This window comes from Mus pahari, chromosome 10 (genome assembly GCF_900095145.1).
Source record: "Mus pahari chromosome 10, PAHARI_EIJ_v1.1, whole genome shotgun sequence".
NCBI classification, from domain to species: domain Eukaryota; kingdom Metazoa; phylum Chordata; class Mammalia; order Rodentia; family Muridae; genus Mus; species Mus pahari.
Window position 1 is genome coordinate 111,905,178 of NC_034599.1, and position 25,769 is coordinate 111,930,946.

The window sequence follows — 25,769 nt, forward strand, 5'->3', positions numbered from 1 at the left end:
CTCAGGACAGCCAGCCTCCAGGACACTCAGGACAGCCCGCCTCCAGGACACTCAGGACAGCCAGCCTCCAGGACACTCAGGACAGCCAGCCTCCACAGACAACTCAGAAGCCATCCTGGGACAGAAGAGACTTGTAAGATTCAAATCTCCGCAGTATTAAACATAAAACCTCAGAAAACAAGGGAGAAGGAGAGAGCAGCCACGCGTGAAAACTGAAAGCAAATTCTGGAAACACCGTGGAAGAACTAGAACTCAAACCAGGAGATGGCAATCATGAGGGAGGAAGACAAGCCGTGTAGGAAACCTACGGCAAACAGGAGTGCCGGAAGGAAAAGTAGAGGCAGGTCTTTTAGGTTTTCATCCGTGTTTGTTTTTTGTTTCTTTGTTTGCTTGTGTGTTTTCTTGAGCTGAAAGAGACAGATCGCACCTGCCATTGAGAAGCTCACCGGTTCCCCCGAAGGATTGGAAGACCTAAGCAGAGTACAAGCCAGCTTACATGCCGAAGCTCTGTGTTCAAGTAGCACGTCTTACAAGCAACCAGAACACAGAGCTTTTTCCAGAGAAAGCAATTGTATTAATGGCAGACTTCTCAGCAACAATAAAGGACAGACGACTATACACATTGTGTACAGGTTACTGGAGGAAGCACAACTACAGAGCGGAAAGTGTGTGTCACCTCCTAGCCCTGGGCTGGGAGATGCTCTTTAAGCATGAATATCTGAGTTCAGATCATAATTTCTCCATGGCTGCTGAGGATACACAGAAGCATAGCTTAAAGAAAGCTCAGAGCCAGGCTGAGTGAACCAGATTCTGCTGACAGGTGACCAAGACGGTCAAATGGTTTGGCGAATTCAGCTGGACACCGTTACCAAGAATATACCTGCCATCAGATGGGAATGATTTGGGCAAGAGGTAAAGGAAAATTCACAACCAGTAGCTTAAACTGGTCATTTTCTCACTGCAAAGGCTGCGTCAGGCAGGTGCTAGGCTAGGTTAGATCCCGTGGTGACAGGAGAGACGCAGACAGTGAACGATTCCATTTGGACATCTGTCTGCTCGGCCGTCCGTGGTCTCCATGCCTGCCCTATCATAGCTGTTACATATTCTAAGCGCCAAGCCTCAGACACAGGATCTGCATTCACAGAACTGGGGTGGGTGGTACCAGCTGTGTGTGTCACTGCCTTCACGGGAAACCCAGGGCTTCGTCTCAGGGCTGCCCAGTCACTTCAAGGAGAACATGCAGAGAAATTCAGCCAAAATGAAGAATGAGCAGTGAGTAGATGGGCTAGTCACCGTGAGTGGAGCTGTGCTTCAGTGACCACCTAAAAACCTAAGAGGCCTAAAACAATACAAGTGGGACCAGCAAGATGGCTCAGTGGATAAAGGTGCTTGCTGCTAAGCTTGATGACCTAAGTTCTGTCCTATATGGCAGGGGAGGCCTGACTCCTGCAAATTGTCCTCTGACTTCCACACACTTACAAGCAAAGGCATGTAGGTATTCACCCCCTCACACATACACATACAAAATAGATAACAGTTAACCTAAGGATGCTGGAGAGATGTGTCAATGGTTAAGAGCTCCTGCAGAGAATCCAGTTCAGCTCCCAGCACCCAAGTGCTGGCTCACAACCGTCTGTAACACCATCCAGTGTCAGGCGTCCAGTGCCCTCTTCTGACCTCTACAGACTCTGCACGCATATGGTTCACAAAAGTACACGCACACAGAGGAACACAAACACATAAATCAAAGTTAAATTTTAAGAGCAGTTTGAAGAGGTTTTTAAAAGTTTCTTTTTCCTGGGCTGGAGAGATGGCTCAGTGGATAAGAGCACTTCCAGTGGTCCTGAGTTCAATTCCCATCAACCACATGATGGCTTACAACCATCTGTAACAGAATCTGATGCCCTCTTCTCATGCATCTAAAGACAGTGATGGTTTATTCACACACATAGAAGAAATAAATTTGTTGTTCTTGTTGTTTTGTTTTGTTTGTTTTGTTTTTCGAGACAGGGTTTCTCTGTATAGCCCTGGCTGTCCTGGAACTCACTCTGTAGACCAGGCTGGCCTCAAATTCAGAAATCCACCTGCCTCTGCCTCCCAAGTAATGGGATTAAAGGGGTGCACCACCACTGCCCAGCTAAATATATCTTTTTTTAAAAAAAGTTTATTTTTCCCTCATCAATTACTTGTCATAGGCTAGCTGCATATTCTGTGGAGAGATAGTGAGTCACAAGTCTAATTTAAATCATTCTAGTCACATTCCAAAAAAAAATATTTTTAAACAAATGAAATGAATTTTAATGATATTTTATTTAACCCAAGATACCCAAGGTATTTTAACACAGGATCAATAGGCTAATATTACTGAGATCATTTCTTTTTTTATCTTCCCAGTTCAAGAACTAATGTGTCTACCTTATTCTTGGCTTATATCTTAATTTGGGCTAGCCACTTCCCACGGGCTCAGTAGCCACCTGTGAGCTGCTGGGTGTGGCAGCCCATTTCCTCAGGTTCCTGGACCTCAGGGAGGGTGGTCCAGCATCTTGCCTTCCTTGACTGTCATGGTCCCCTGCAGATTTTGACTCATAAGCAAAATGCATTTTGACTGTAGTGGCTGAAGCCGACACGTGGCTATCCCTAGCTTCAAAGGCACCGAGGTACAACCCTGCCAGGTACCCGGAAGAGAAGCTGGGATGGAACCGAGCAGAATTCAGTCAGATATGTTAGGAGCAGGAGAACTGGCTCAGTGGGTAAAGGAGCACTTGCTGGTCTTACAGAGGACCTGGGTTCAGTTCCCAACATCTCTGTGAGGCTGCTTACAACTATCTTACCTCCACGGGCATCCACACACACCACACCCATGCACAGGAGTCAAAATGAATCACCTTTAAAAGCATTAAACACAGGAAAAGACATTTACAGTGAAAAGGGGGTCAAACACGAGGCATGTAACAGCCCAGCCATCCTTCCATATGACCAGAAATGTGGCCAGCTACAAGAAGAAAATGACAGTGAGATCAAGATTAAAAAGCTGTCTTGTCTTCCGCAAATGAACAGCAGACAACACAGGCAAGTCATGGGTAGGTTCTGGCTGGTGGGATAAAGCTGGAAAATGAACGTTATTATAAATATGGAAAAGTTATAAATTTAGCCTTGCTTGTAGATGACATCACTGTTTACATAGATACCCAAAAGAGTATAAAAATGGATTCCCATGGTTGAAAGATTCTGGTCTGCTTGTTCCTATGTGCTTCTGGATAAGTGTTTGAATGGAAGGAAAAAAATATAAAGAATTGAAACACTTAAGGAAGAAGCCCCTGGAACACAGCTTGCCAAGCAGGTGCCAGGCCTTGGTGTGTCTAGCAGTCGGGAACATCCGAGAGCCCACTGTAGTTCGTATCCTGGCGGCAGTTCCAAGCAGCTCTCTCCATACACGTCTCTCTCTCCCTGCTTACAAGCCATTGCTGTGGGTGGGGACCAGTGAGGAGCCTCAGCAGGAGAAAGCTTTTGCTACCAATCCCGACATCCTGAGTTCCACCCCTGGGACCCACATGGTGGAAGGAGAGAGTCAAATCCTGCAGGTTGACCTCTGACCTCCACGCGTGCAGGGTGCCGCACTCCCACAAGCACACACAAGATAAACAAATCAATAAATAGATGTAATAAAAATACTTCACTGTGGAAAAGTGCCCTCAGTGAAGGGAACAGGCGTCCTCGGTTGCTGTGGAGATAAACACCTTTTAAAGGCATTCCTTTGGGAGCTAGCGTTAGGCTCACTCGGAATTCCTGTTCATTCATGGGCTGCCACTACTCACATTTGCCAGAATGGCTTTTTAAATAATTTAGTTGGGTGGGGAGCTGAAGAGAAGGCTCAGAAACTTGGCTGCTCTTCCAGAGGCCTAGACTTGGATTTTCAGCACCCAGGCGGCAGCTCAAACCTCTCAATAACTCCGGTAACGAGATCTGACGCTCCTTCTGGTCTCCATGAGCAGCAGACATGCATATGAAACATAGACATGCGAGCAAAACACCATACACATAAAATAAATGTAGACATATAGATTTTTAAAAAGAATTCAGTTCCTTATCTTAGTTAAATCTAAAGTGAGATGTCTGCATGACAAATGCATGGTCTGTGACGCCCTGTGGGCGTGGAAAGCCGACTCCAGAGGACCCTCTGTCCTCCACACTGAATCCCACCAGCACCCACAGAACATAAGGCTACGCCACATAGAGTCCAGACCTGACTCCTGGAGGCTCCAGGGATCCCTGCCTCTCTTCGGTCAGCACGGCAGAGAAGGTGGAAGGCCCTGGACAGAAGGGGACAGGTCACTGCTCAGACACCATCCACCCTGAGTATTTACTTCACCCTGGAAAAAGGAAGGTTGAGGACCTTTATCAACCTGCTTCTGCAACAGCAGTTTAAGCTGACAGTCACCGGCCATCTCAGCTCTACCCGCAGCATCCAGAGACTAAGAGGAGTCCGTCCTGGAAGACTCCAATAGTGGTGACACCCTGACACTGATGGCCTCGCACCTTGGTAGCCATGGACACATCTTTTCACAAATCTTCTAGTCAGAGACTTGAAGAGTGCATCTCCCAATCAGGCCATCTGAAAAAGAAGAAAAGAAAATGCAAGAAAATAAATGAAACCATTTTTTTTTCTCTTGCATTAACATTTATCGGTGATACAGTGAACGGTTTCTGTGGGCCAGGCTTCCAATCGCTGGTATTCAGGACTGGGGCTAGTTGAGGCCCTTCCTTGGAGCACGCATTCTTAACACCCTTCGTGAACACAGACAGGTTCTGTTTGCCTTAAAGGGGAGAGTTACATCTGTGGCCTGAAAGGGACCTTCTTGTACCTTGCCCTGTCCCTCCCTCCCTCCCTCCCTCCCTCCTTCCCTCCCTTCCTCCCTCCCTCCCTCTCTCCCTCCCTCCCCATCTCTCTTTCTTAAGATTTATTTTATTTATATGAATACACTGTAGCTGTCTTCAGACACCCCAGAAGAGGGCATCAGATCTCATTACAGATGGTTATGAGCCACCATATGGTTGTGGGAATTGAACTCAGGACCTTTGGAAGAGCAGTCAGTGCTCTTATCCTCTGAGCCACATCTCCAGCCCCCCGTCCCCTCTTTCAAGTGTTTTCCTCTGCCTCACAATGAACCTGGCGTGGTCGTGTAATCTCATATTCCTGTCTCCCTTTCCCCCGTCCGTGTTAAATTGATGTTATCTTTTTAGGGAGTGGGAAATACTTAAAAATAAGAAACAGACTGGCTATCAGAGGGGTGGAGATCAAAACATGAGTGTTCCTTCTTGTTATTAAGTTAGAGTCAGATTCCTAGGAACAGGGCAGGTACTGTTTAAATAAACAGGCTGTGGGCCTCAGAAGCCCAGCCTCCAAGTCCAGGAGGGGTCTGGAGGCAGCATGGGCCTGCGCCCCAACCTGAAATCTGTCCCTCATCTCACTGAAGGCCACCAGGGTGGCGGGTGGGAAGGCCATGGCTGTGTTTGTACTCTGGAGAGCTTGGAAGTTTCTTTTGAGAATGCAATCCTTTTTTCTTCCAACCTGACAGTGATTTTCTTTTCTTTTCCTCCTCAGGGTGACCAGAGGCAGGTCATTCCCGTACCAAGCGTATGTATCTTCATCCAGTTCTCTTAAAGCACACGCCTACTCACGGGTCTGCTCGGGGAAAAGTTTTCTAATGTTCTTGCTTCTGTTGGGTTTTATCGTGTGGTATAAACAAGCATATTCTGCATAAAAAAAAAAAACAAAAAAAGAAAACCTAAGAAAGCTCACTTGAGCTGTGGAGGACTGCTGTTCTTGGGAAAACAACAGACAAGAGAGGTGTCCACCCACTTCCCCCCCCCATCCTCCCAGGAAGAACCACCCCACTTTCAGTAAACTGAGGTCCTGAACCCCACCCCCGTACTGCACTGGCCCAGCTCCACTGAGAAGGAGATCACCATTCGTTACTCCAGCTTGCTTCTTCACTGCACATTCTGGCTCACTGGACTGTGCTGAGAGGGTCCATCCTGCCGCTTAGACTCCTTGAACTTGCAGGATCCAGCCCACCCCTCAGGCGAGCCAGCCTGCAGCTCCGCCTCAACCAGACCACCTCATTATGTTTTAGAACCTTGCATTCCAAAGAGAAGTCGTACCTCTGTCCCTAAGCCTCTGCCTGTCCCATTTGCTCTCATATCCCCCACCTCCCCGGCTCAGCTAGCAGCACCTCCATCCTCAGATCATACAGCAGACAATGTCCCTGAGGGACTTTGCGGCTGGGCACAACCCAGATCCTCAGGGAAGGGCTCAGCCTCTAAACCAGCCTGCGAATTGGCCTCTTGGTCTATGAAGATTCTCTGATTTGGATTATGGGACTCCTATCTGTTTGTGTATCTTTGACATGTTTCTGGAACCATCAGGAAATGCAGCTGCCCTACCTCAAATAGATTGAGTCTTAGGAATTTGGGTTGCCCAAGAAGGCTTTTGATAGCACATGTCATTTGCAAGTGTCTCAAAAGACCACCCATTTTCCTCAAGACCTGTGATTCTCTGTTGGCCACGCCTAGGAGAGGTGGGCTTCGTTGGAGGAAAGTCTGCTCAGACAGTTCCGCATGGTAGCCGTGTTTGACCGTGGTACCCAGCGGCTCCATAGCAGGGGGCTTCCTCTAACCTCCATAAAGGCAGTCCCATACATCTTTCTTACTCTTGTGTCTGTATTAGATAGAGAGCAGCATCTATGGCCCCTCCCCAATGTCACTATCGCCCCCAGGTGACCAATGGGCTGTCTGTAAAGCTAGGTGCTTTACAGCATCTGTGACGCATACAGACCCTGCTGAGGACACCAGCCCTTACCCCAAAGATGCAGAATTCCCGTGTAAACAGGAACCAGGAGGTTCCTTGTGTAATTTATCTCAGCATCACATCAATAAACTGCAGGCTCTGTCAGACGATGGGTCAGGTCACGTGACTGGTGGGACTGGTTTCTCAAAAAGGCTGAAGTTACTTTGTGTCTTTGTGTTGCTGCTTTTCCCCCACGCCCACTGGGAATCGCCTGTGTGGGTTAAAAAGCACTCTACCACTGAGCTACATCCCCAGCCCCAACTTGCATCTTTAAATGATAAGGAAGGAAAACCATCCTTCCAACGGCAGTGCATCCTTCCAACTGCTCAGTGTACAAGGCTGAGAACAAAGGCATCTGGGCTCAGTTCCAACCTGAGATGTAGATCCCAGCATGCCTGGTAAAATCTGTACTGACTTCCCAAGGCCCCGTGTCACTTCGGTAGTGTCCTGTTCTTCCTGGAGCAGAGAGGGTGCTGGGTAATACTGAAACTGGGGACGCTGTATCAGAGGGCTATATGCCTAGCTGTGCAGGGGAGCCTCCAGGCCTCCCCTGGTCTCCAGAACGACTTCTCCAGAAGTAAAAAGCAAGAGGAGTCTAAGGCCACAGGTGCCCAGGGCAACTGCTGGTGCAGAGTTGCTCTCTCGTCTCCCCTCCCCGCCCCTCCTCTGGTCTCACCCATGCTTCTCTCATTTACATGCTGGTCTGTCCTCTTGTGCAAAAGTTTCAGAGCTTTTATTCAACAATAATGCAAGCCAGTAGTTAAATTTTAAATGCTGAAAAACTTAACATGAAAGGGCGAGCCTACTGTAAGCATCATGGATGCTTAGGTGACGTCCCTCTCAGGAAGTTTCCAGAGAAACCCATGCATGTTCGCACACACGAGGTAGCGGTGCGTCCACCATTCTGCAAGCGGCTCACTGGTCCATGAGTGCCCGAACATCCTTCCACGTACCAGCATCTGCACTTCACCTCATTGTAGCATGTGGCCCTGACGGGCAGCGTCTGCTCGGCTGCCGTTTGCGTGTGTTCTTGAGCTTTAGTCATGGGGGTATGTGTGTGTGCATGGACCTCTATGATCCAGTCCTAATTGAAAACACGGGGCTCAACAGCATATTCCCCATTGTTGGTTATCAGATTGACCTCCAAAAACCTGCTGGTTTATGCTCCCAGAGACAGCCTCTGACACGACCCCATTCCCTTGCCGAACATAGCTCTCAAAGGCTTTTAAAACCTTTGCTCATCCAAAAGTAAAGAATGCTATTGATTTATTGACAATGAATATGAACAGTTTCCTCATTGGCTGCACACCTTGCTTTCACACTGTCCACCTAGGCTTTATCCTGTCTAAACTTTTTTTAAATGTTTGAGGAGTGGTGCCTGAGAGAGAGAAATCTTAGTGAGTTTAAGTGCCTGTGGCCACCTGGGTCTGATTCCCTGGGACCGACATGACAGAGAGAAAACCAACCCCACACTTGTTTTCTGTGTTCACACACGCACACGCACACGCACATGCACATGTATCTTTTGACCTTGCTTATAATCATTTTTGCCACAATTTGATCTATAGGTAAATGTATTGATCTGATGCCTTGTGACCCCTGTTTCTGTGTTTAGAAAGATTTGCCCAGTCTGTAGCCATGACCCACGACCCACGTTCTCTTCTGATACTTTGGTGTTCATCATCCATTTACAAGGTCTGCCGTGGTACTCCAGTGGCCACTCGGCTGTCCTGAGCCTTTTCTGAGCCGTCATCTTTGGCACGCCGCTGGAATGACCTCCTTAGTAGCTTTGTTCCCCAGCCTTGGGCTGGCAGTTAGAGCCTTCCTCATTGGGAAGCTTCATGGGCTTTTAGTTACAGTCCGACATTGAAGGGTAAGAAAGAAATGCAGGAGCCGGGAAGTTCACATTCGTAGAGTGGTCATGACTTGAGACAAGCTTGGGAAGATGGTGTCCCCTTGAAAGATGCCACAGGGTCTGTGACCCAAGCCCTGTTGTTCCACATTCTGGATGAAGTCACATGTCTCACTGATATGCACACACTGCGGTATAGCAGAGCCATTAAATCTCTGAAAGGGGAGGTAGGAATTGAGTTGTCAACCAGCCTGCGTTCTGTGCTGAAAACACCTAATAGAATTGGAGTATCACCCCCAAACTTTATGCAGCAAGCCATGATGCCTTCTTCCCCAGACCCCCACCCTGGAAGTCTCATAAATTCATTTGTACACGTGACTTTGTACATTCTTATTATACTCAGTGGCCCGTGCATGTAATCCCAACACCAGGAGGATTGAGAGTTTCAGTCCAGCCAGAGCTAAATGGGCAGCAAGGTGAATCGAGGGTAAAGGAGCTTTCCAAGAAACTCTGACAACCCAGGACCCACATAAAGATAGAAAACAACAGATTTCACAGAATTGTCCTCTGACCTGCACACATATGCCATGACACACACATGCATGGCATACAGGTGCCCACATATAACCCACACACAGTAACAACAGCAATAATGATGATAATGATAATAAATAACTAGAAGGGTTTTTTTGGATTGTTTTGTTTTGTTTTGTTTTGTTTCGTTATGACTAACCTGATGGTACAGGCTTCTAATTCCAGAAGTTCAGGAGGCCAAGGTAAAGTGAGTTCAAAGCCAGTCTGGGCGTGTCAGTGAGACCTTGCCTCATTTTAAAAGTAAAGAAAGAGTGGGTGTGGCTCACTTGTGGAGTGCTTACCCAGCATGGCTGATGCCCTAGGTTCGGCCTACAGTACTGCAGTCAATATGGAAGACCCTTCCTGATGTAACGGGTGTTTTTCTCGACCTTAAGCTTTATGAAGCCCTCAAAGATTTGTTTAAATCTTTGAGTGAATGATTCAAGACCAGCTAAGTAACCAAGCCCTGTGGTGGTCTTACAGTGTCGGTGTATTGCCAAGAGCACAGCTCTCCAGAGGTCATGGTGGTGGACTGATGAATTTGCACTTCTCTAGCATGGGCTCCCGGAGAAGCTGTGTGCATTTAGGAAAAGGGCAAGGGCTTAGTGGGGCCCTCTCTCCTTGCACAGTTCTTCAGCCTGGCCTTGCCCTCTGCCAGAAAGTCAATAGCTTGCTTAGCAGGAGTCTCACCCACCTGGTCTTCTTTTTCATGCATCATTGGTTCAGGGACATCTTTTTTTTTTTTTTTTTTTTTTAATTACTCTTAACTCACAGAATATCTGCGAAGTGTGGGTCACGTGTGCTGAGGAGGTCATTTTTAGTCTTGGGCTCAGAAAACCACGGAGCCACTTTGGGCAGATCCTTGGTGGTTTCAGATCTTCAAGGGGTAGAATGCTAGAGCCTTGTTTTCCAGGATAGCAACTTAAATGACTAAAGTTATAAGCATTGCTTTAGTAGTGTGTAAAGCAAAGTTGGGGGGCACTGGAGGGATGCAGGCTAAACATGGGGGTAGGGGGGCTTGCAGGATGGCTAGAAAGGGAAAGGTTCTCACCTGTCCACATTCTTCACGGTGAGACTGTATCTGTCTTACATGATTGTGTGATAAAGTCAAAACAAATGTTATCCCAGTCACGTGCATACCTACTGCTGTGGCGCAAAGAGGGAATGCCCGTCTCTTGTTTATATTCACAGGTGGGACCAACTCTCCCTGCACCCAACAAATTTCAATCCTGCTTTTAAAAAAAATGTTTATCTACAAAATTTCCTGCAAGTTTATTGATTTTTTTTTTTAGTAACCCGCTGACTCAGTTGTTTTTAATGGTAGAACCAGTCCCCCTCAGTCCCTGGATTCCATGTCAGCCCCCAGGGGACATCCCACCTCCCTTGCTGGTGCTGGGGGGGCCATGGAGGGCCAAGAGCAAGCTTTAGTTAAAGCTGTGAGAGTCGGATCCTTGATTTGGAAAATGGCATCAATCCAGGGAGCATCCTAGAGTTAGGGCTACCTGTGGCCTCATGCGTCAGCTCTTCTTGCCCAGCCCCTCCTCTGGGTGATCATGGTGCCTACCTCCTTCGCTAACCTCCCGGCTGTGGCATGCATTCACTGTTGGACTAGCTAAAGTTTAATTTTATTTCCAGTCCTGGGACTGAACCTAATGCCTCCCACGTGCCAGCCTTTTACCCCGTTACCCACCCTACGTTTTGAGATAGAGTCTAAGTTCGCCAAGTGAGCCCTCTGAGCTGTTTATCCTCCTACCTCAGTTTCCTGAGATGCTGGAGTCACAGGTCTGCACCACCCAGCCCAGCTTTAAAATTGATTTTTTTATTAGCTGGCATTCAGAGGGGGAAGTATCAGCCACTTTAAAGGAAATACTCCTGATTTCAGGCTTTCTTGTCTTGCTTGAAAAACTCCGCTGTTCATTCTTCCGTGGCTGAGTCTAGATATTTAATTATGTTTTGTTTTGAATCAAATATTAAACAGTTTGCAGGAAAAAAATTAACTAGTTAACTTTAGGCACGGAGCGTACCACAGTCAATTAAAATACTTCACATTATCTCTGGAATGAGGCAAAGCCCAAAGAAATAAATACTCAAAACAGAGGAGGCTGGCTGAAATTGCAGAGCAGTGTATTAGCTCTTTATAACCCATCACAAGACAGGAATCAACTGCTATAAAGACTCTTTAGTGGACACAGCATGTGGATTAGAGTCTAACTCAACATAAGAGGAACAGACGCCCCATCCATTCGGTTTCATGCCACAGCAGTGCGGGTGCCGAGCCTGCCAGTTTAAACTTTAATACTTGAAGCGCAACTGGTTGGTGTGTCTACAGTTTCTCTTCTACTGATTAAGAATGCCTGTCACAGGGGCTGAAGAGATGGCTCGTTAATTAGGCCTTTACGCCACTTTTGCAAAGGACCCAGGTTCAGTTTCTCGAACCCTCATAGTGGCTCACAACTACCACCTGTAACTGCAGTTTCAGTAGGTCGGACACCCTCTTCTGGACTCTACAGACACTTGCACAAAGCACCCATACAGACAAGCAGGCACACATAAATAAAAATACCAGTTATTGAAGGGAAAAAAAAAATACCCTCAGGTCCAACATAGCTCCAAAGTTTCCTGAGAGGTTACAGTGAATTTTAGGCAAAATACAACCCCAGGAAATAGGCCCATGAAGTCTGAATAACCATTACAAGTAGATTCTGATGTAATCCATTTTAATAATAATAATAATAATAATAATAATAATAGCCACCTCATGCATGCCAAGAAGGACTCTGGGTGGGTTACTATTGGTATAACTGATGAACATCTACCTTACGTGGAGGTATTATCATCTCAACTAATTAAAAATAATGTGTCTGCAGTGGTATTGAAAGCTCAAACTTGACGCCAGAGCACAGACTCTCAAGCTAGTCACAGAAAGGCATGTTTCAGGGAGGCAGAATTTCCACTGCAGAACCCTGTTACTACTACTTTAATCAACTGGCAAGATAAACTTGGCCAGACCCTTGAGTGCTTGCTTTGGTTCATACCCTCACTAATGTGGTCACCGCCGGAGCTTAGGTTGGTATTGGGGAATCAGACTCCTATATTGAGTTTATAATATTGGTTTTTTTTCCCCCTCTTCCTTTAGCCACCAGCTAAATACCTCCTTCCAGAGGTGACGGTGCTCGACTATGGAAAGAAATGTGTGGTCATTGATCTAGACGAAACCCTGGTGCACAGTTCGTTTAAGGTAAATTCCACGCGCTGTATCACTTGGGGGTGTATGTGACTTCATCACCATCCCGTGGAAAGGGCAAAAGCTTGTGGCTGTTTGTTATTATTTGACTCCTCAGGAAGACACCCCAAGAACTCAGGGTGACGGTTAGACCTATCCCTGTTACCCAGGTGAATATGGACTGCAAGAGTTGATTATTAAATCATTGACTCGAGGAGGCCCATTGGCTGGGCTGCCAAGTGTCTCTGAGATCACATTATTTCCTTGAAATCTGGGCTTCCCCACTCTAAGCCCTGTAGAAATGCTTTTAGGTTCAGGTGGCACAAGGCAATCAGGGCACCGGGATGTGACGTTTGTTGAAGGAACTGGAGCATTGTGCATTTTGTTGGGTGGTGCGCCGCCAGGTGGGTAATGTTGAAAACTGTCTGGTATCCCTGCTGTCCAGGGAATGATCCCAGATCAATTTTTGAACAATGTCCAATTGGAAGGACGCGTTCCAGAGTCAAGGATCCGAGTGGCCTGGGCATCCGTTTTGATCATTCTCATGCTGGGTTTTCTTGTGCCCATCACAGCTGACCGAGCGCTCACCTTCACAGCCCATCCCAGTGAGTGCTGAGCTGCGGTTAAACTATGTGAAAATGGAAGTCAGAGGCTTTCTGATCTCTCTCCCTGCTCCATCTCTACCGGAGCAGCAGTGGCTACATTGTTAATTCACCGCTCCTGAAAGTAGCCTTGTTTAGAAGAGAGAAATGTTGGCAGGGTTGGATGAGTGGTGTGTTGGGGAGAAGCAGGGGCTATATCTACGAGCTTGGTTCTTCTCATCTTTGTGGACTATTCCCTGTCAATCAAGCTGTTCTACCTGGTCAGTCTCACTACCTTCCTCGTGCCCCACTGCCTTGGGATGCCTCTTACTTCACTGAGAGATGCGACTGGCTCCACCCATGATGAGTGTCTCGCCTGAGCCCTTGTCATTTCGGGCAGGTCATCAGGCAGAAGAATCATTAGATTTACCTCGCACCGTGCTGCAGGAATGAAGGCTCAGCACGAGGCCAGGAGGCCATCTTTAAGGGCTTTGGAATGTAACCTAGCAGTGAGAAAGGACCTCATTCTGGCTGCTGAGGCCTGCAGGACCACCTCATTACCCAGCATTCCAAGGGCCTGGCTCTTCCAGGACTGTGTTCCTGGGGCCACAGTGGCCTGGTGTGCAAGCTTGGTTCTAAATGACATTGCAACATTTCCCTTCTGTGAAACAAGCAACTGGGGGCTTCAAGCCTTTCAGAGCAGGGGTCAGATTCTGTCACAGCATAGAGTACCCTCGCAAGCAGCTCCGGACAAGCTGCCCAAGATTACCAAGGGTTCCTGGCTCCAAGGCCAGGCCTTGGCAGCACTGTGTCTCTGATCATAGGGCATGGCCTCCACAAGGCTGTAAATAAAATTTCCTCATGTCTTCTCTGGCCTCACTACTTTTTTAAAATTATCTTTTACTTTGTTTAATTTATCTATTTTTGTATTGAGGGTGGGTGTGTGGGTGCCACAGCGTGTGTGTAGAGGTCACACTACACGTTTAGGAGCCAGGTCTCTCCTCCCACTGTGCATTCCAGAGATCAAACGCATGTCACCAGGCCCCGTGCAGCACCGAGCTGTGTCTCCCCGCTGAGCCGTCTTGTGGGCTTGGGCCAGGCTACTTTTGTAAGTCAAATGTTCCTTGTGGTGTTTAATGTTTTCTGGGCATTTCAAAGTCTCTTGGGAATGGGTCCGCCGTGAACCCCTCTCACGTGTGACTCCCGAGTTCGTGGAGTCGGGAAAAGCACTGGCTTCAGTGTGGTATCATCACGCAGCGCATGCGCATCAGAGTTCACGACCACACTTGGAAGCTAGGAGCCATTTTTCTTCTCTTACTTCACCCCGTGGAGAGGGATTTCACAACCCAAAGCCTTTGACAACTTCTTCAGTTGTTTTCTCTGATTTTCATAATTCTATATTTCGGTGGTAACATTATGAAATTTTGAGTTCATCCCTCGCCTTCCTGCCCTGGGAACATTAATTTCGGGCTTAAGCAGCGCTCCCGCATCTGAGCATTTAGTAGTGGGGTTAGTCTAGCACAGTCCACAGTTTTCAGTGTGTATGTCAAGGGAAATGTGTGGTACACTGAGGGGCTTAAATGTAGACCCGATTTACAGTCTGACCAGAGGTTCTGCATCCCCTTCTCCACCCGGTGGCCACCATATGCCCAAGTTCCTCTTTCCCTAATGTGTGCAGGGTGAAAGTTCATTTGGACCTCTCCGTTAAGTTTTCTAATGTGTGCGATTCCATTTAGAACTGCTTATGAGCCCTTCGTTCAATGATTGTGACTGCTGAGGTAATATTTTATTTTTCAAATGTGTTTAACACTAACCAAGAGTTAGGTTAAATGCCTGTGAAGCTGTGGGTAAGCTGTCTTGTGTTTCTTAGAACAGAGCAGTTAGGCTGGCCGTCCTCCAATCCCAGAGTAGGAAGCCAGGCCAGGCCACTAGGCAGGGCCTGAGGCCTGATGGAGCCATGGGGACCCATCAGACCCACCACCGTAACAGTTGAAGAACAGATGCTGAATACCAGAGGGGAATGGCTACCCAGGATACTCGCCTGTGGCATCTGGCTTTCTGCCTGCTGTGGCTCTGTCCTCTGAGCATCCCGTGCCAAGCTGCCCACACTCTGAGTCCAAGGACAAATTGCTTTTCCAGTGGTAGTGACAACTGGCCAGCAGGCATTCATCTCTGCCCCCTGGTGGCCATCAGTGGTTCTCCCCCCATCCAGTGTGGGCTCCAGGCTGGAGTCTGAGCAGCCCCATGCTCTTGCCAGACTATGCCACCCTTTGCAGTTGAGGCAGGCAGGTGTCCAAGAGATTGGGCTAGATGCTGGGACTCCAGGACACTCAGGACAGGAAGAAATACGCCTTCCTACGTGTTTATTTCAAGGACCCAAGGCCTCTGCCAGCATCCTTGTGAACTGTTTCCCGCCATCATCAAAACATTGGTCCAGGCAAGCTTCTTTCTTGCTACAATTTCCAATTTTCTCTTTCCTTTCATATGTACTAATCACGGTTTCCTTTCTCTCTAGCCCATTAGTAATGCTGACTTCATTGTTCCTGTTGAAATCGACGGAACCATACACCAGGTAAGAAACCGGAGTTAGCCTGCAGTTCCGGAGAGCATTTTCTTGTAACCACGCTCCCTGTGAACATCATTTTTAAATTCTCATTTCAGTGGCCATTTTATTCTAACCGCAGGAAACAGACTTCGTATAATAAGTATAGTAAGCCGGGCATGGAGGCAGAAGCAGGCGGATCTCTGAGTCTGAGGACAGCCTGGTCTACAAAGCGAGTCCCTGGACAGCCAGGGCTTCACAGAGAAACCCTGTCTCAAAAACTAAACAAAAAGTACTGGGAATGATTCTCTGCCTCACGCATACATTTGCTTTTTACCATGTTTATGAGGACTTTTTTCTGTTCATAAATATTAGGTGTGATCTTCGATTTGATTTCGACTTTTAGGAGCCTCTGTACTACCCCCTAGTCATCCCCACCGCTGACCGGGCTTGACATCTGGTCAGCTTCATCATGCATTTGCTTTTGGCTTCTCCTAGCAACAGGAAAATGCCGCCAGTCGCCCACTGATGGGGCATTCTTGGGAAAAGATGCCCACTTTGATGCCAACTACTCCCATGTGAGCTTCTCTGCCCATGTGGTTTTCTCCAGTGTCTTTTTAGCAAATACTCAACCCAGAGCAACGGGGAAGGGTATGTTAAGACCAGCAGATTGCTGTGCATAAATCTGTCATCGTCAGCTGGCATCAATCTTCTTCCCATTTGGGGTTTTTTTTTGTTTTGGGGTTTTTTGTTTGTTTGTTTAATTGGTTAGGGGGGATTTCTTCTTCTTCTTCTTCTTCTTCTTCTTCTTCTTCTTCTTCTTCTTCTTCTTCTTCTTCTCCCCTTTGTCATCAGCAATGGCTTCGTTTATGAATACATTAGAAAGCTCGCCTTGGAGGTTAGGGTAGACGTAGCTTAGCCAGATGTTTCTAGGAGTGAAGGGACAGACCGTCTCCCCTGTCAAACTCAAGGCCTTAAGGGGAGAGTATCTGGCCTCGTATCCCAGGAAGAGACATTTCCTGGTTCCTGGGCCACACAGGCTCCTTAACTCTTGAGTGCAGTTTAAAACAATCCAGAGCTGTGAAATCATCTGTTCTAGCCACCCCATTGCCCAGACAGAAAAACTGAGACTTAGGGAATGGGTTGCCTCAAGGTTATATATGAGAATTATCAGAATAAGATTTCCTGACTCCTAAGCCAGGGCTCTTTCCTTAGACTTGGTCCCCTCTGTTCCCCTGACCCCCACCTAGCTCTCTGTCCTGTCCTGCAGGACACAGGACCTGGGAAGGTTTCAGGCACCTGGGCACTTACCATTCACAAAGCGCCAGCTGAGTAAACCCCACCCCCTCCATCAGTTAGGATTTCTGCACTGGTTGTTGTGTCTAAAGTCGAAGAGTTCTTGAGGTGAGGTGCAGGAGGACTGCCCAAGTGACATGGAGAGAAAATAATCCTTCACACCACGTGGCCACAGGCACATCCAGAGTGCAGGACCCACCCCAGCTTCCCTCACCCCTTCTCTTTGGCAGTAGACACCCTGGGGCATCAGGGCTGGGGGCAGAAACTCCAGAGGGAAGGAAGGTACAAACGCTGGAGGACCGAGGCCCTGGCGAAGGCCGTGGCCTCGTTCAAGTAATCCAGGATAGGCTGTGCAGGTCCCAAGGGGCCTATTCTTGGTTACTTGCACGGGGACGCGGGCCTGGACGCCGGCATCCGGGCCCAGGACCCTCCATTCTGCTAAAGGCGGCAACGTCAGAGTTCCCCTCCACCCCCCATCCATCTCTGACCCCTTGCATGTAGCTAAGCTTGCTGGCCAAGCAGTCCTCCCAGAGACTCAGGACCGGAGGCCACACCCTGTCACTGGCACCAGCGACAAGGGGTGTGTTATGAGCAAAGCAGGCCCTGAAGCTGCTCCAGCCACACAGCTCTGCCCTCAGCCTAGCCCAACATCCCAGCTCAGCAGGGTCCTGGTGGCACCCAGGATAGACCACCTGTATTCCTCTGTCCCCTCTCTCCACCCTCAGCCCACTCCTTCAGGGAGCCAGCCGCTTTCTCTCCAGGTCTCTGCCCTACGAAGCACCTTTTCCCAGCATGCTGCAAACCAGTGTTGTCATCTGGGAATTCTGTCCTGCAGTGTGTTTTCCTTGCATGTGGAGCAGTCTGTGTGTCTCCTCTCCCTTTCCGCAGGCCCCTTCCCCTGCTCTGTCTGCCCTTAGAGGCCCTGTGGCTTACTGCCACTTTTAACTCCTTACCTTAACTGCTTCCTCCCTGAGCAGCCTCCCGGGCTTTTCTCACTGCCTATGGTTGGCTGGGCACACAGGCTTTGGCCCAACACAAACATAAGTGTTGCGAAGCTTCTGGTCCTCACATTCATACTTTGCTCGGATTGAAGGCTCAGCTAGCACTCTCTCTCTCTCTCTCTCTCTCTCTCTCTCTCTCTCTCTCTCTCTCTCTCAGCGTTTGAGCTCCTCTTTACTCAAGGTCGAGGCCAGATGTTGCTTTCTGAGACGCCCTCTGGAAGGGAGAATTACCTTGAATGAATACCCCACTGTGAGGTTATGTTCACGGGCAAGGCCCACCACACGAGTCTCCAGAGGATGGGGCTCCAGTTCAGCCTTGTAGCTGAACTGAGCATGGCCGCTGAGGCCTAGTAATTATGTTTCATTTTAAAGATGCAGCTAACTTCTAGTGGGATTTACTCAAGGTTTAATTGGTCCCTCCCTCTGCCCACTGCCTCTCCCTGACTTTGCTTTCCCCCTTCCACGTCCCTCACACTCCTTTAGCCTCCAGAGACTGCAGCCTGGGTGTTAGGTGAAGCCAGCTGCTTCGCAGGCCTGTCTGGTCTGATCAGAAGCATACACAGAGCCCAGCTGTGGGAAGCAGCCCCTCACCCATGTGAAGTGCTTTCTGTACCCAACACAAGCAGGGTGACCTCCATGGTGTCCACTGGAAAGTTTTCAAGTGCATTAGCCGCAGGGGGTGGGGATGTTCAGAGTTCAAGGCCGCAGCTAGTCCTAGACTTACAGAAGAACAGCACTTAGGCTGTGGCCACAAAGGGGCTGACTCAGCAAGTGCCGAGGATAGCCCGTGGATGCATGAGCGACTGCGACTGGACATGGCACAACTGTGCTCCGCTTACTGGCTCCGAAGATCCTCAAGACCCTTGACGGCGTGGTCGGCTTCCCTTTCTCTCTGCGAGGGTTGAGACACAGAACCTAGTGCGAGCTGCAGTAAATCGTGCATAGGCCTGGCAACAGGAGAAGGGCCCCTTGGCAGTTCTTCCAAGGCCCACGCTGACTCTGGTTGCTATGACTGACAACTCTTGTCTCCTCCCACCGCAGGTGTATGTGCTGAAGCGACCGCACGTGGACGAGTTCCTCCAGAGGATGGGGCAGCTCTTTGAGTGTGTACTCTTTACTGCCAGCTTGGCCAAGGTGCGTCCTGTGTCCCGCGTCCCACGTCCCGCTCCCAGCCGTCATCCCAACTTCTCCACCCTCCACCCGCCCCCCCCAAGCTGCCAAGGGCCCTTTGTTAAGGTGGAGGAAGCTATTTTTACGGTGACAGGTTCCCACCCCAGATGCGATGGATGCGGGCCATGCGCACACTGCTAGGCTGAGAGGTTTCTGGTTACCATGGTGACTGGGAGCATTTGGAACAAATGCTCCATGAAGTTGCTTTATGCAGCCACCTGAAACCAGTTATCCACAGACAAAAACCACAAGACCCGTCCATTGTGACTGAATGGATGCAGGTGTGGGGGGGGAGTCTCCCTCACGCATTGAAGGGCAGCTAGATTTTAGAGTCCCTGTGTCCCTGTGTTTGATGGCCAGGTTTCAGGGAGGAACAAGTTAAAATACAGGTGTCAAGTGTCACTGGCAGGCACGGGATGATGGGAGTTCTGACCGCCTTGGGAGCTGAATGGTTTCTGGTAAATTCCTTTACTTCTGGCATGTTGGTTTCTTCTTGTCTAATTGGGGACAATTCCATCTGTCTGATAGAATTCATTAAATGAAATGGCCCATGTGAACGGCTCAGCACAGCCCCAGACTCCCATCAAGCAGATGTTCATTGAGCCCTTACAGTTCTCTGGGCACTGCCGTTGGACACTGTCGCAGGTTGAACACTCTCGATGTTCAGTATTTACCATCATAAGTATCAACATCATCCAGACGGGCTTCGTAGGTGCCACGGTGTGTGGAAAGCAGGAGGAGTAGACCCTAGCTCACCCTCCCAGATCCTTTTTATGACTCTCAAAGAGTCAGGCAGTTCACTTGGCGGCGACACCTGTGTCTTCATGGGTGGCCTCAGAGAGGAGATGAGTTCTATGGTGTGCAGGTTAACCCTCTGTCTGTGTGCAGAACTCCGGGAGCCACTAGCAGCTCCCTCCCCCACGGCTTGCCTGGGATAGTACCCATCCTCATCTGCGTGTTGGATCTTCCACTCCAGGTCTTCAGCTGGACTCTGCTGGCTGGGACATTCCTGGCTGGGTCTGTATTCTGTGCTGACAAAGGCAAGAGCCACACATTCTGCTCCACCAGCGTCGTCAGCTGGCCTCCACGGGAGCTACTAACGAGAGATCCCGAGCCTGGGTTTTGATCTCATGTACACAAGGCAGAACACAGCCTCAAGGAAAACATGGTCTCCCCCAGTGGTGTCAAGACTAATTGTACGAGCAGCTTCAGTGGTGCTTGTGACGCCGCTCTGGGATACTGAGGAACCTGAAGTAATAAGCAGCCAAATAGCGAGCAAGCGGGAAGATTGCACCCGAGCGCCGGACCGAGGCTTGGTTTTTGTTTTTTTCTTCCTTAGCAAGATTGAAAACTCTTCCTTGGCAGGGTCCCCAGTGTTCGCTTAAACATCCTTGTCTGGGCCGCTCTTCCTTGGCTGCTCCCACCTGCCCCACCATCTGTTTCTCTAGCCCTACTTCAGAGTTATTCTTGCCTGCAGAGCCAAACCCAGTTCCCAGCGCAGCCTCAGGCTTCCAGCCCCGATGGTCAGGTTGGACTGGTCAGAATTCCAGCTCTAGCTAATGAGTTTAGCTCAGCACTCAGCCAGCAGCTTTTGTACACTGCCTCCCCGTCTCCTGCTCGGGGCCTGCAGAGACAGCCCGCTGACTCCCAGACAGCCATGGTATCTGTTGGTTTGTCATGCACCCTTTGGTTCATTTGCCCCTCTTGCTTAGTGGGGCGCCAAGGAGAAATGATGAGCCCTTGTGTCCGGTGCCTGTAGTCTTCATCCCAGTCTTGCAAGCCGGGAGCCCCTAGACACTAACCTAAAAGATAATCGCCAGGACTGGAAAGATGGCCCGGCACGGGCCGCCTTTGCAGAGGATCCAGGTTCAATTCCCAGCACCCACATGGCAGCTCACAACTGTCTGTAACTCCGGTTCCAGGCATTGAATCCAATGCCCTCGCCTGACCTCTGTAGACACTGTATACACACATTGCGCCCACACATACATACATGCAAGCAAGTACCCATACACATAGGTTGTTTTTTTAAATCAGTCTTTTATAAATAAAAAAAACCAAAGGCTGATTTCAACACTAACGGTCACAGAGGAGAAAAGGAACCGTCTTTTTCCATCTGAGCCAACCCTTTGTAGACTGCTCACGTGCCCCTTCGCCCATCACTCAAGAGTACTCTAAGCTGCTCGGTCAGCGAGAGATGCAGCTGCTTCCCTTGGGATTCCTTGGAGCCGGAAGGACTTTCCCAGGACCCAGCCACAGTGCATCCTTCTGTGGCTTTCGTGACTCAGCCTCCGTGTCCGCTCCCTCCCTGAAGGGGTTGCCAGCCCTGGGGCTTCCTGGCTGTGTGCCTCGATTTGACCTCGCTGCTGAGTCCAAGCCTCAAGTGGAGCCTGCAGGAGGAAGCGGGGATGGGATGGGATGTGCTTGCTGCTTGCCTCCATGTTCCTCCTGAGACAGTGATCAAACCGTGGGAACTCTAAGCAGGCCTGGGGTAGGAGGCTCTATGTCCTGGAGTGGTTACTCTGACAGCTGTGAGGTAAATGGGCTAGGAGGGGAGGCCCAGCAGGAAACAGGAGCCTCCCAAGTGAGGGGGCCTGGTCCTGGAAGATGCATTAGAACTTAAGAAATAAAGGTGGGAGTCGAGATATTTTTGGAGAGGAAACTGACAAGAACTTCTGATGGATTCTATGGGAGAGAACTGTAAGAATGCAGTGCTTTCTGACACAGCAGAGAGGGAATACCACAATCCTAAAACGCTTCCAGCTATGTCAGGGCCTTTTTAAAAAGTGGCCCAAGAGGCCGATGAGATGACGAGGTGGCTCAAGGATGCAAGCCTGGCAGTCTGAGGTCAATCCCTGGGACCTACCTAAAGGTGGGAGGGAAAAGCAATTCCCTGAAGTTGCCCTCTGACCTCCAGGTGCACATCACGGTGCATCTGTGCGCATGTACGAACGTAACAGTGTTAATTTTTAAGTGAAAGAAGAGTATGTGTGGGAAGAAGGCTTAGTTGGTATAAATATTACTAAGCGTCTGCAACCAGGCAGAAAGCCAGAGTGCTTCTGTCGGTCCAGCACTGGGGCGGCAGAGACAGGGGGACCCTAAGGCTCGCTGGACAGCCAGTTTAGAGGAATCATAAGCTGTGGTACAAGGAGAGACCCTGCCTCAAAAAAGTAAGGCTGAGAGCAATAGAGAAAGACATCCAATGCTGCGCGCACACACATACACACACACATGACCGTGCACACACATACACAGACATGCACCAAAACAAGGAGGAATCCTAGGCCATTTCTTGCAAGGCTCTTCAGCTTGTAACTCTGTCTGCTTCTCAGATGAGCACGCTTCCCTCCTTCTTCAGGCTTTTCCTCATCCCCACCCCCACCCCCCTCTTCCTCACCCCCACCTCCATTCAGCTTCCTTCACTTTTCTCTAGCCTCCTCTGGGCAGCTGCCAAAATTTATAGCTTGCCAGACCTGGGGTTTTTTTTTTCTTTTCAAATCTAATAAAATACACCAAAACAAAATGTCTGAGCCTGATGTGGTGACTCACCACAGCCCGTAATCTCAGCACACAGGAGACTGTGGCACTGGAGGGCTCCCTCTTGGACTGCTAAGCGAGGACACATCTGAAACACCACCCCAAAAAAGCATGTGGGTCCTGGTGTCAGAGGTCCCAGTCTCGGGGCCCTCCAGGTGCCTCGCCTTCACAGAGACTCTGTTTCTCTAGTACGCAGACCCTGTTGCCGACCTCCTGGACCGCTGGGGTGTGTTCCGGGCCCGACTCTTCAGAGAATCCTGTGTGTTCCACCGTGGGAACTATGTGAAGGACCTGAGTCGCCTGGGACGGGAGCTGAGCAAAGTGATCATAGTGGACAATTCTCCTGCCTCCTACATCTTCCATCCTGAGAACGCAGTAAGTCATCCCCGGGGAGAAGCTGGAGGCTCTGTCTGAGCTGCAGTCTAAATGACAGTTGTGACACGTGAGCTCGGGTGCACTCTGGGCTCCGCTTTTTTTTTTTTTTTTTNTAGCCCTGGCTGTCCTGGAACTCACTTTGTAGACCAGGCTGGCCTCGAACTCAGAAATCCACCTGCCTCTGCCTCCTGAGTGCTGGGATTAAAGCCGTGTGCCACCACCGCCTGGCCTCTCATTTCTTTTTGAATCTCTTCTTTGACCTCTTAGCTTCTCTCCACTACTGCTCCTCCCTCCTCTACCTAAAGCTAAAGGAAAGCCTTGGCATTTCCATGTTTACCTTGTTACTGCTAAGCCTGGGCAGGAATTCTCTCCTTCTCTCTACACAGAGCTCAGAGCAGTAGCCTTAAGTAGAGACCTGGTGTACCTGGTGGGCACTGTGGTTGGTGGTTGGCAGGCAACCAGGGGGAGGCATCTGGGGCTCTGATGGGCAGTGGGCCAATTCAGTGCAGTAAGAACTATGTCCGTTTGCTCTGGCACTAACTCTGGACCATACCGCTGCCTCCTCATGCTGTGTCTTGCAGGTGCCCGTGCAGTCCTGGTTCGACGACATGACAGACACGGAGCTGTTGGACCTCATCCCGTTCTTCGAGGGACTGAGCAGGGAAGACGATGTCTACAGCATGCTGCACAGACTCTGTAGCAGGTAGCCCTGGCCTTGGCCCATCTGTGCCTGTGCACTCTGGAACCCTGGCTCAGGGGACCCGCCCGGCCTCGGCTCTCTGAGTGCAGCCTGGAAAGACTCCGTGCTCTGGGCCACAGGGTGAATGTCACCACGCCTACCTGGTTTGTTTTTTTTTTTTTTTTTGCCAGATCTTGACTCAGCCACTTAGTGACAACATGACTGTTTAACCTCCCTCTTCATCCACAAGTAAGATGCCCAGATCTGTATGACATCTCAGACTCAGGGGTAGCCCCTCAAGAGAAGTGTATCTTCTGCAAGAATGAATAAAGCGATTCAGAAATGGCTTTGCCATCGAACCATCACGTCAGCTCTGCCACCTCAGAGAGATGCCACATTAGCCCAGGCAGGAAGGTTCCCGACAGACGGCTCCCTGGAGCATAGCCACCCTTGGTACCTGCTCACCAGGATGGCATGGCTCTCAGAGCAGGGTTGGTGCCCTCTGCTGCTTACTGGGCTCTTCCAGGAAGAAGAGATCAATCAGGGTCGCCAGATCATGCCCTGAAACAAGCACGCCTTGGGCTCACCCAAGCCTGCACTGAAAACATGGCCTTCTAAAGTCCAGAATTCTGTAGCTCCCCGTATAGTAAGGGGAGAAAAACTATATTCGGTTGAATGGTAAAAATAAAGTCAGACTGCCTTACAGCTAACTGTATCTACATTGCCAAGTGTGGGCTACATAGTGAGACCCTTTAAATAAGCAACTAGGTTCATGTCATCAAGTCAATCAAATTCTACATTCTGTGCCTGGCTGTTGTATCTGATAGATGAGGAATATGCGCCCAGCAGACTCCTCAGCCTTCCCACACACCACATATCCGTTTCTGGTCTTATCTGCTGGGCACACTGTGCACCTTGTCCCTGTAAGTCAGGATCTAAAGAAGGCCTGTGCATTGCTTCAATTAACATACCTGTTTTTCTTTGATCTGAACTTTTCTTCTTCTCGGCTAGGGGAACTTTCTACATTCTGTTTTTGTCTGGTTGTCAGGACTTGGTAAGGAGTTACCTCTTCACCTCCTTCAGGCAAGCTGCTGGACTTCCTGTCTACTATTTGATTAGATTTGGGCTTCTGTTTAAAATTTTTCCTTTTTATGGCTTTATTTTTTAATTATTTATTTAATGTATATTGTATATTTATTTAATGAGTACACTGTAGCTATCTTCAGACACACCAGGACAGGGCATCAGATCCCATTACAGATGGTTGTGAGCCACCATGTTGTTGCTGGGAGTTGAACTCAGAACCTCTGGAAGAGCAGTCAGTGCTCTTAACCACTGAGCCATTTCTGCAGCCCTTATGGTTTTATTTTTAACTACCTATTTGTGTGTATGAGAAAGAATCTCCACATGAGTGCAGTACCTGTGGAGGCCAGAAGAGGGTTCAGAGCTGCTGGAGTCACAGGTGGCTGTGAGCTGCCTGATGTGGGTGCTGGGAACTGAACGCAGGCCTCTGCAAGAGTAGGACATGCGCTCTTAGCCGCCAAACCGTTTCTCTGGCTCCTCTTTTTAATTTTTAAAAAATTTCGTTTTCACTTACGTGTGTGTGTGTGTGTGTGTGTGTGTGTGTGTATACACGCGCGTGCCAGAAGAGTGCAATAGATCCCCAGAGCTGGAATTACAGGGAATCAAAGGTCACTTCATGTGGGTACTGGGAACTGAAATCAGGTCCTTTGGGAGAGCAACGTCTTAATGTCTGAGCCATCTCTCTGGCCCCTTCTATTTCTTTTCTAACAAAAATATGACATAGACAAGGCCATTGATGTTCAACTGTTAGAGAAGTTACCTGGTAAGGCCCAGGGTTCAATCCCGAGGACTAGAAGTAGAGTGGTAAATAACTGTATTTCCTCTCATTCCTTTTCTTTTCTTTCTTTCTTTCTTTCTTTCTTTCTTTCTTTCTTTCATTCATTCTTTTTTGTTGTTGTATTTGTTTGTGTTTGGTTTTTTTTTGTTTTTGTTTTTCGAGACAGGGTTTCTCTGTGTAGCCCTGGCTGTCCTGGAACTCACTTTGTAGACCAGGCTGGCCTCGAACTCAG

At 49.0% G+C, this 25,769-nt stretch overlaps 1 protein-coding gene across 2 annotated transcripts in view; it reads left to right on the forward strand.

The window, feature by feature from the left end:
• Nucleotides 1-23,856, forward strand: part of Ctdspl (CTD small phosphatase like) — a 110,994-nt gene extending 87,138 nt beyond the window's left edge. Inside the window, exons 3-8 of one of the 2 annotated variants that reach the window (XM_021207236.2) lie at nt 5,603-5,635; nt 12,409-12,510; nt 15,592-15,648; nt 18,957-19,049; nt 22,812-22,997; nt 23,579-23,856. In XM_021207236.2, the coding sequence (XP_021062895.1) occupies nt 5,603-5,635; nt 12,409-12,510; nt 15,592-15,648; nt 18,957-19,049; nt 22,812-22,997; nt 23,579-23,704 (597 nt within the window). In that variant the 3' untranslated portion in view covers nt 23,705-23,856. The other variant, XM_029543005.1, reaches the window with a different exon arrangement.
• The last annotated feature ends 1,913 nt before the right edge of the window (nt 23,857-25,769 follow it).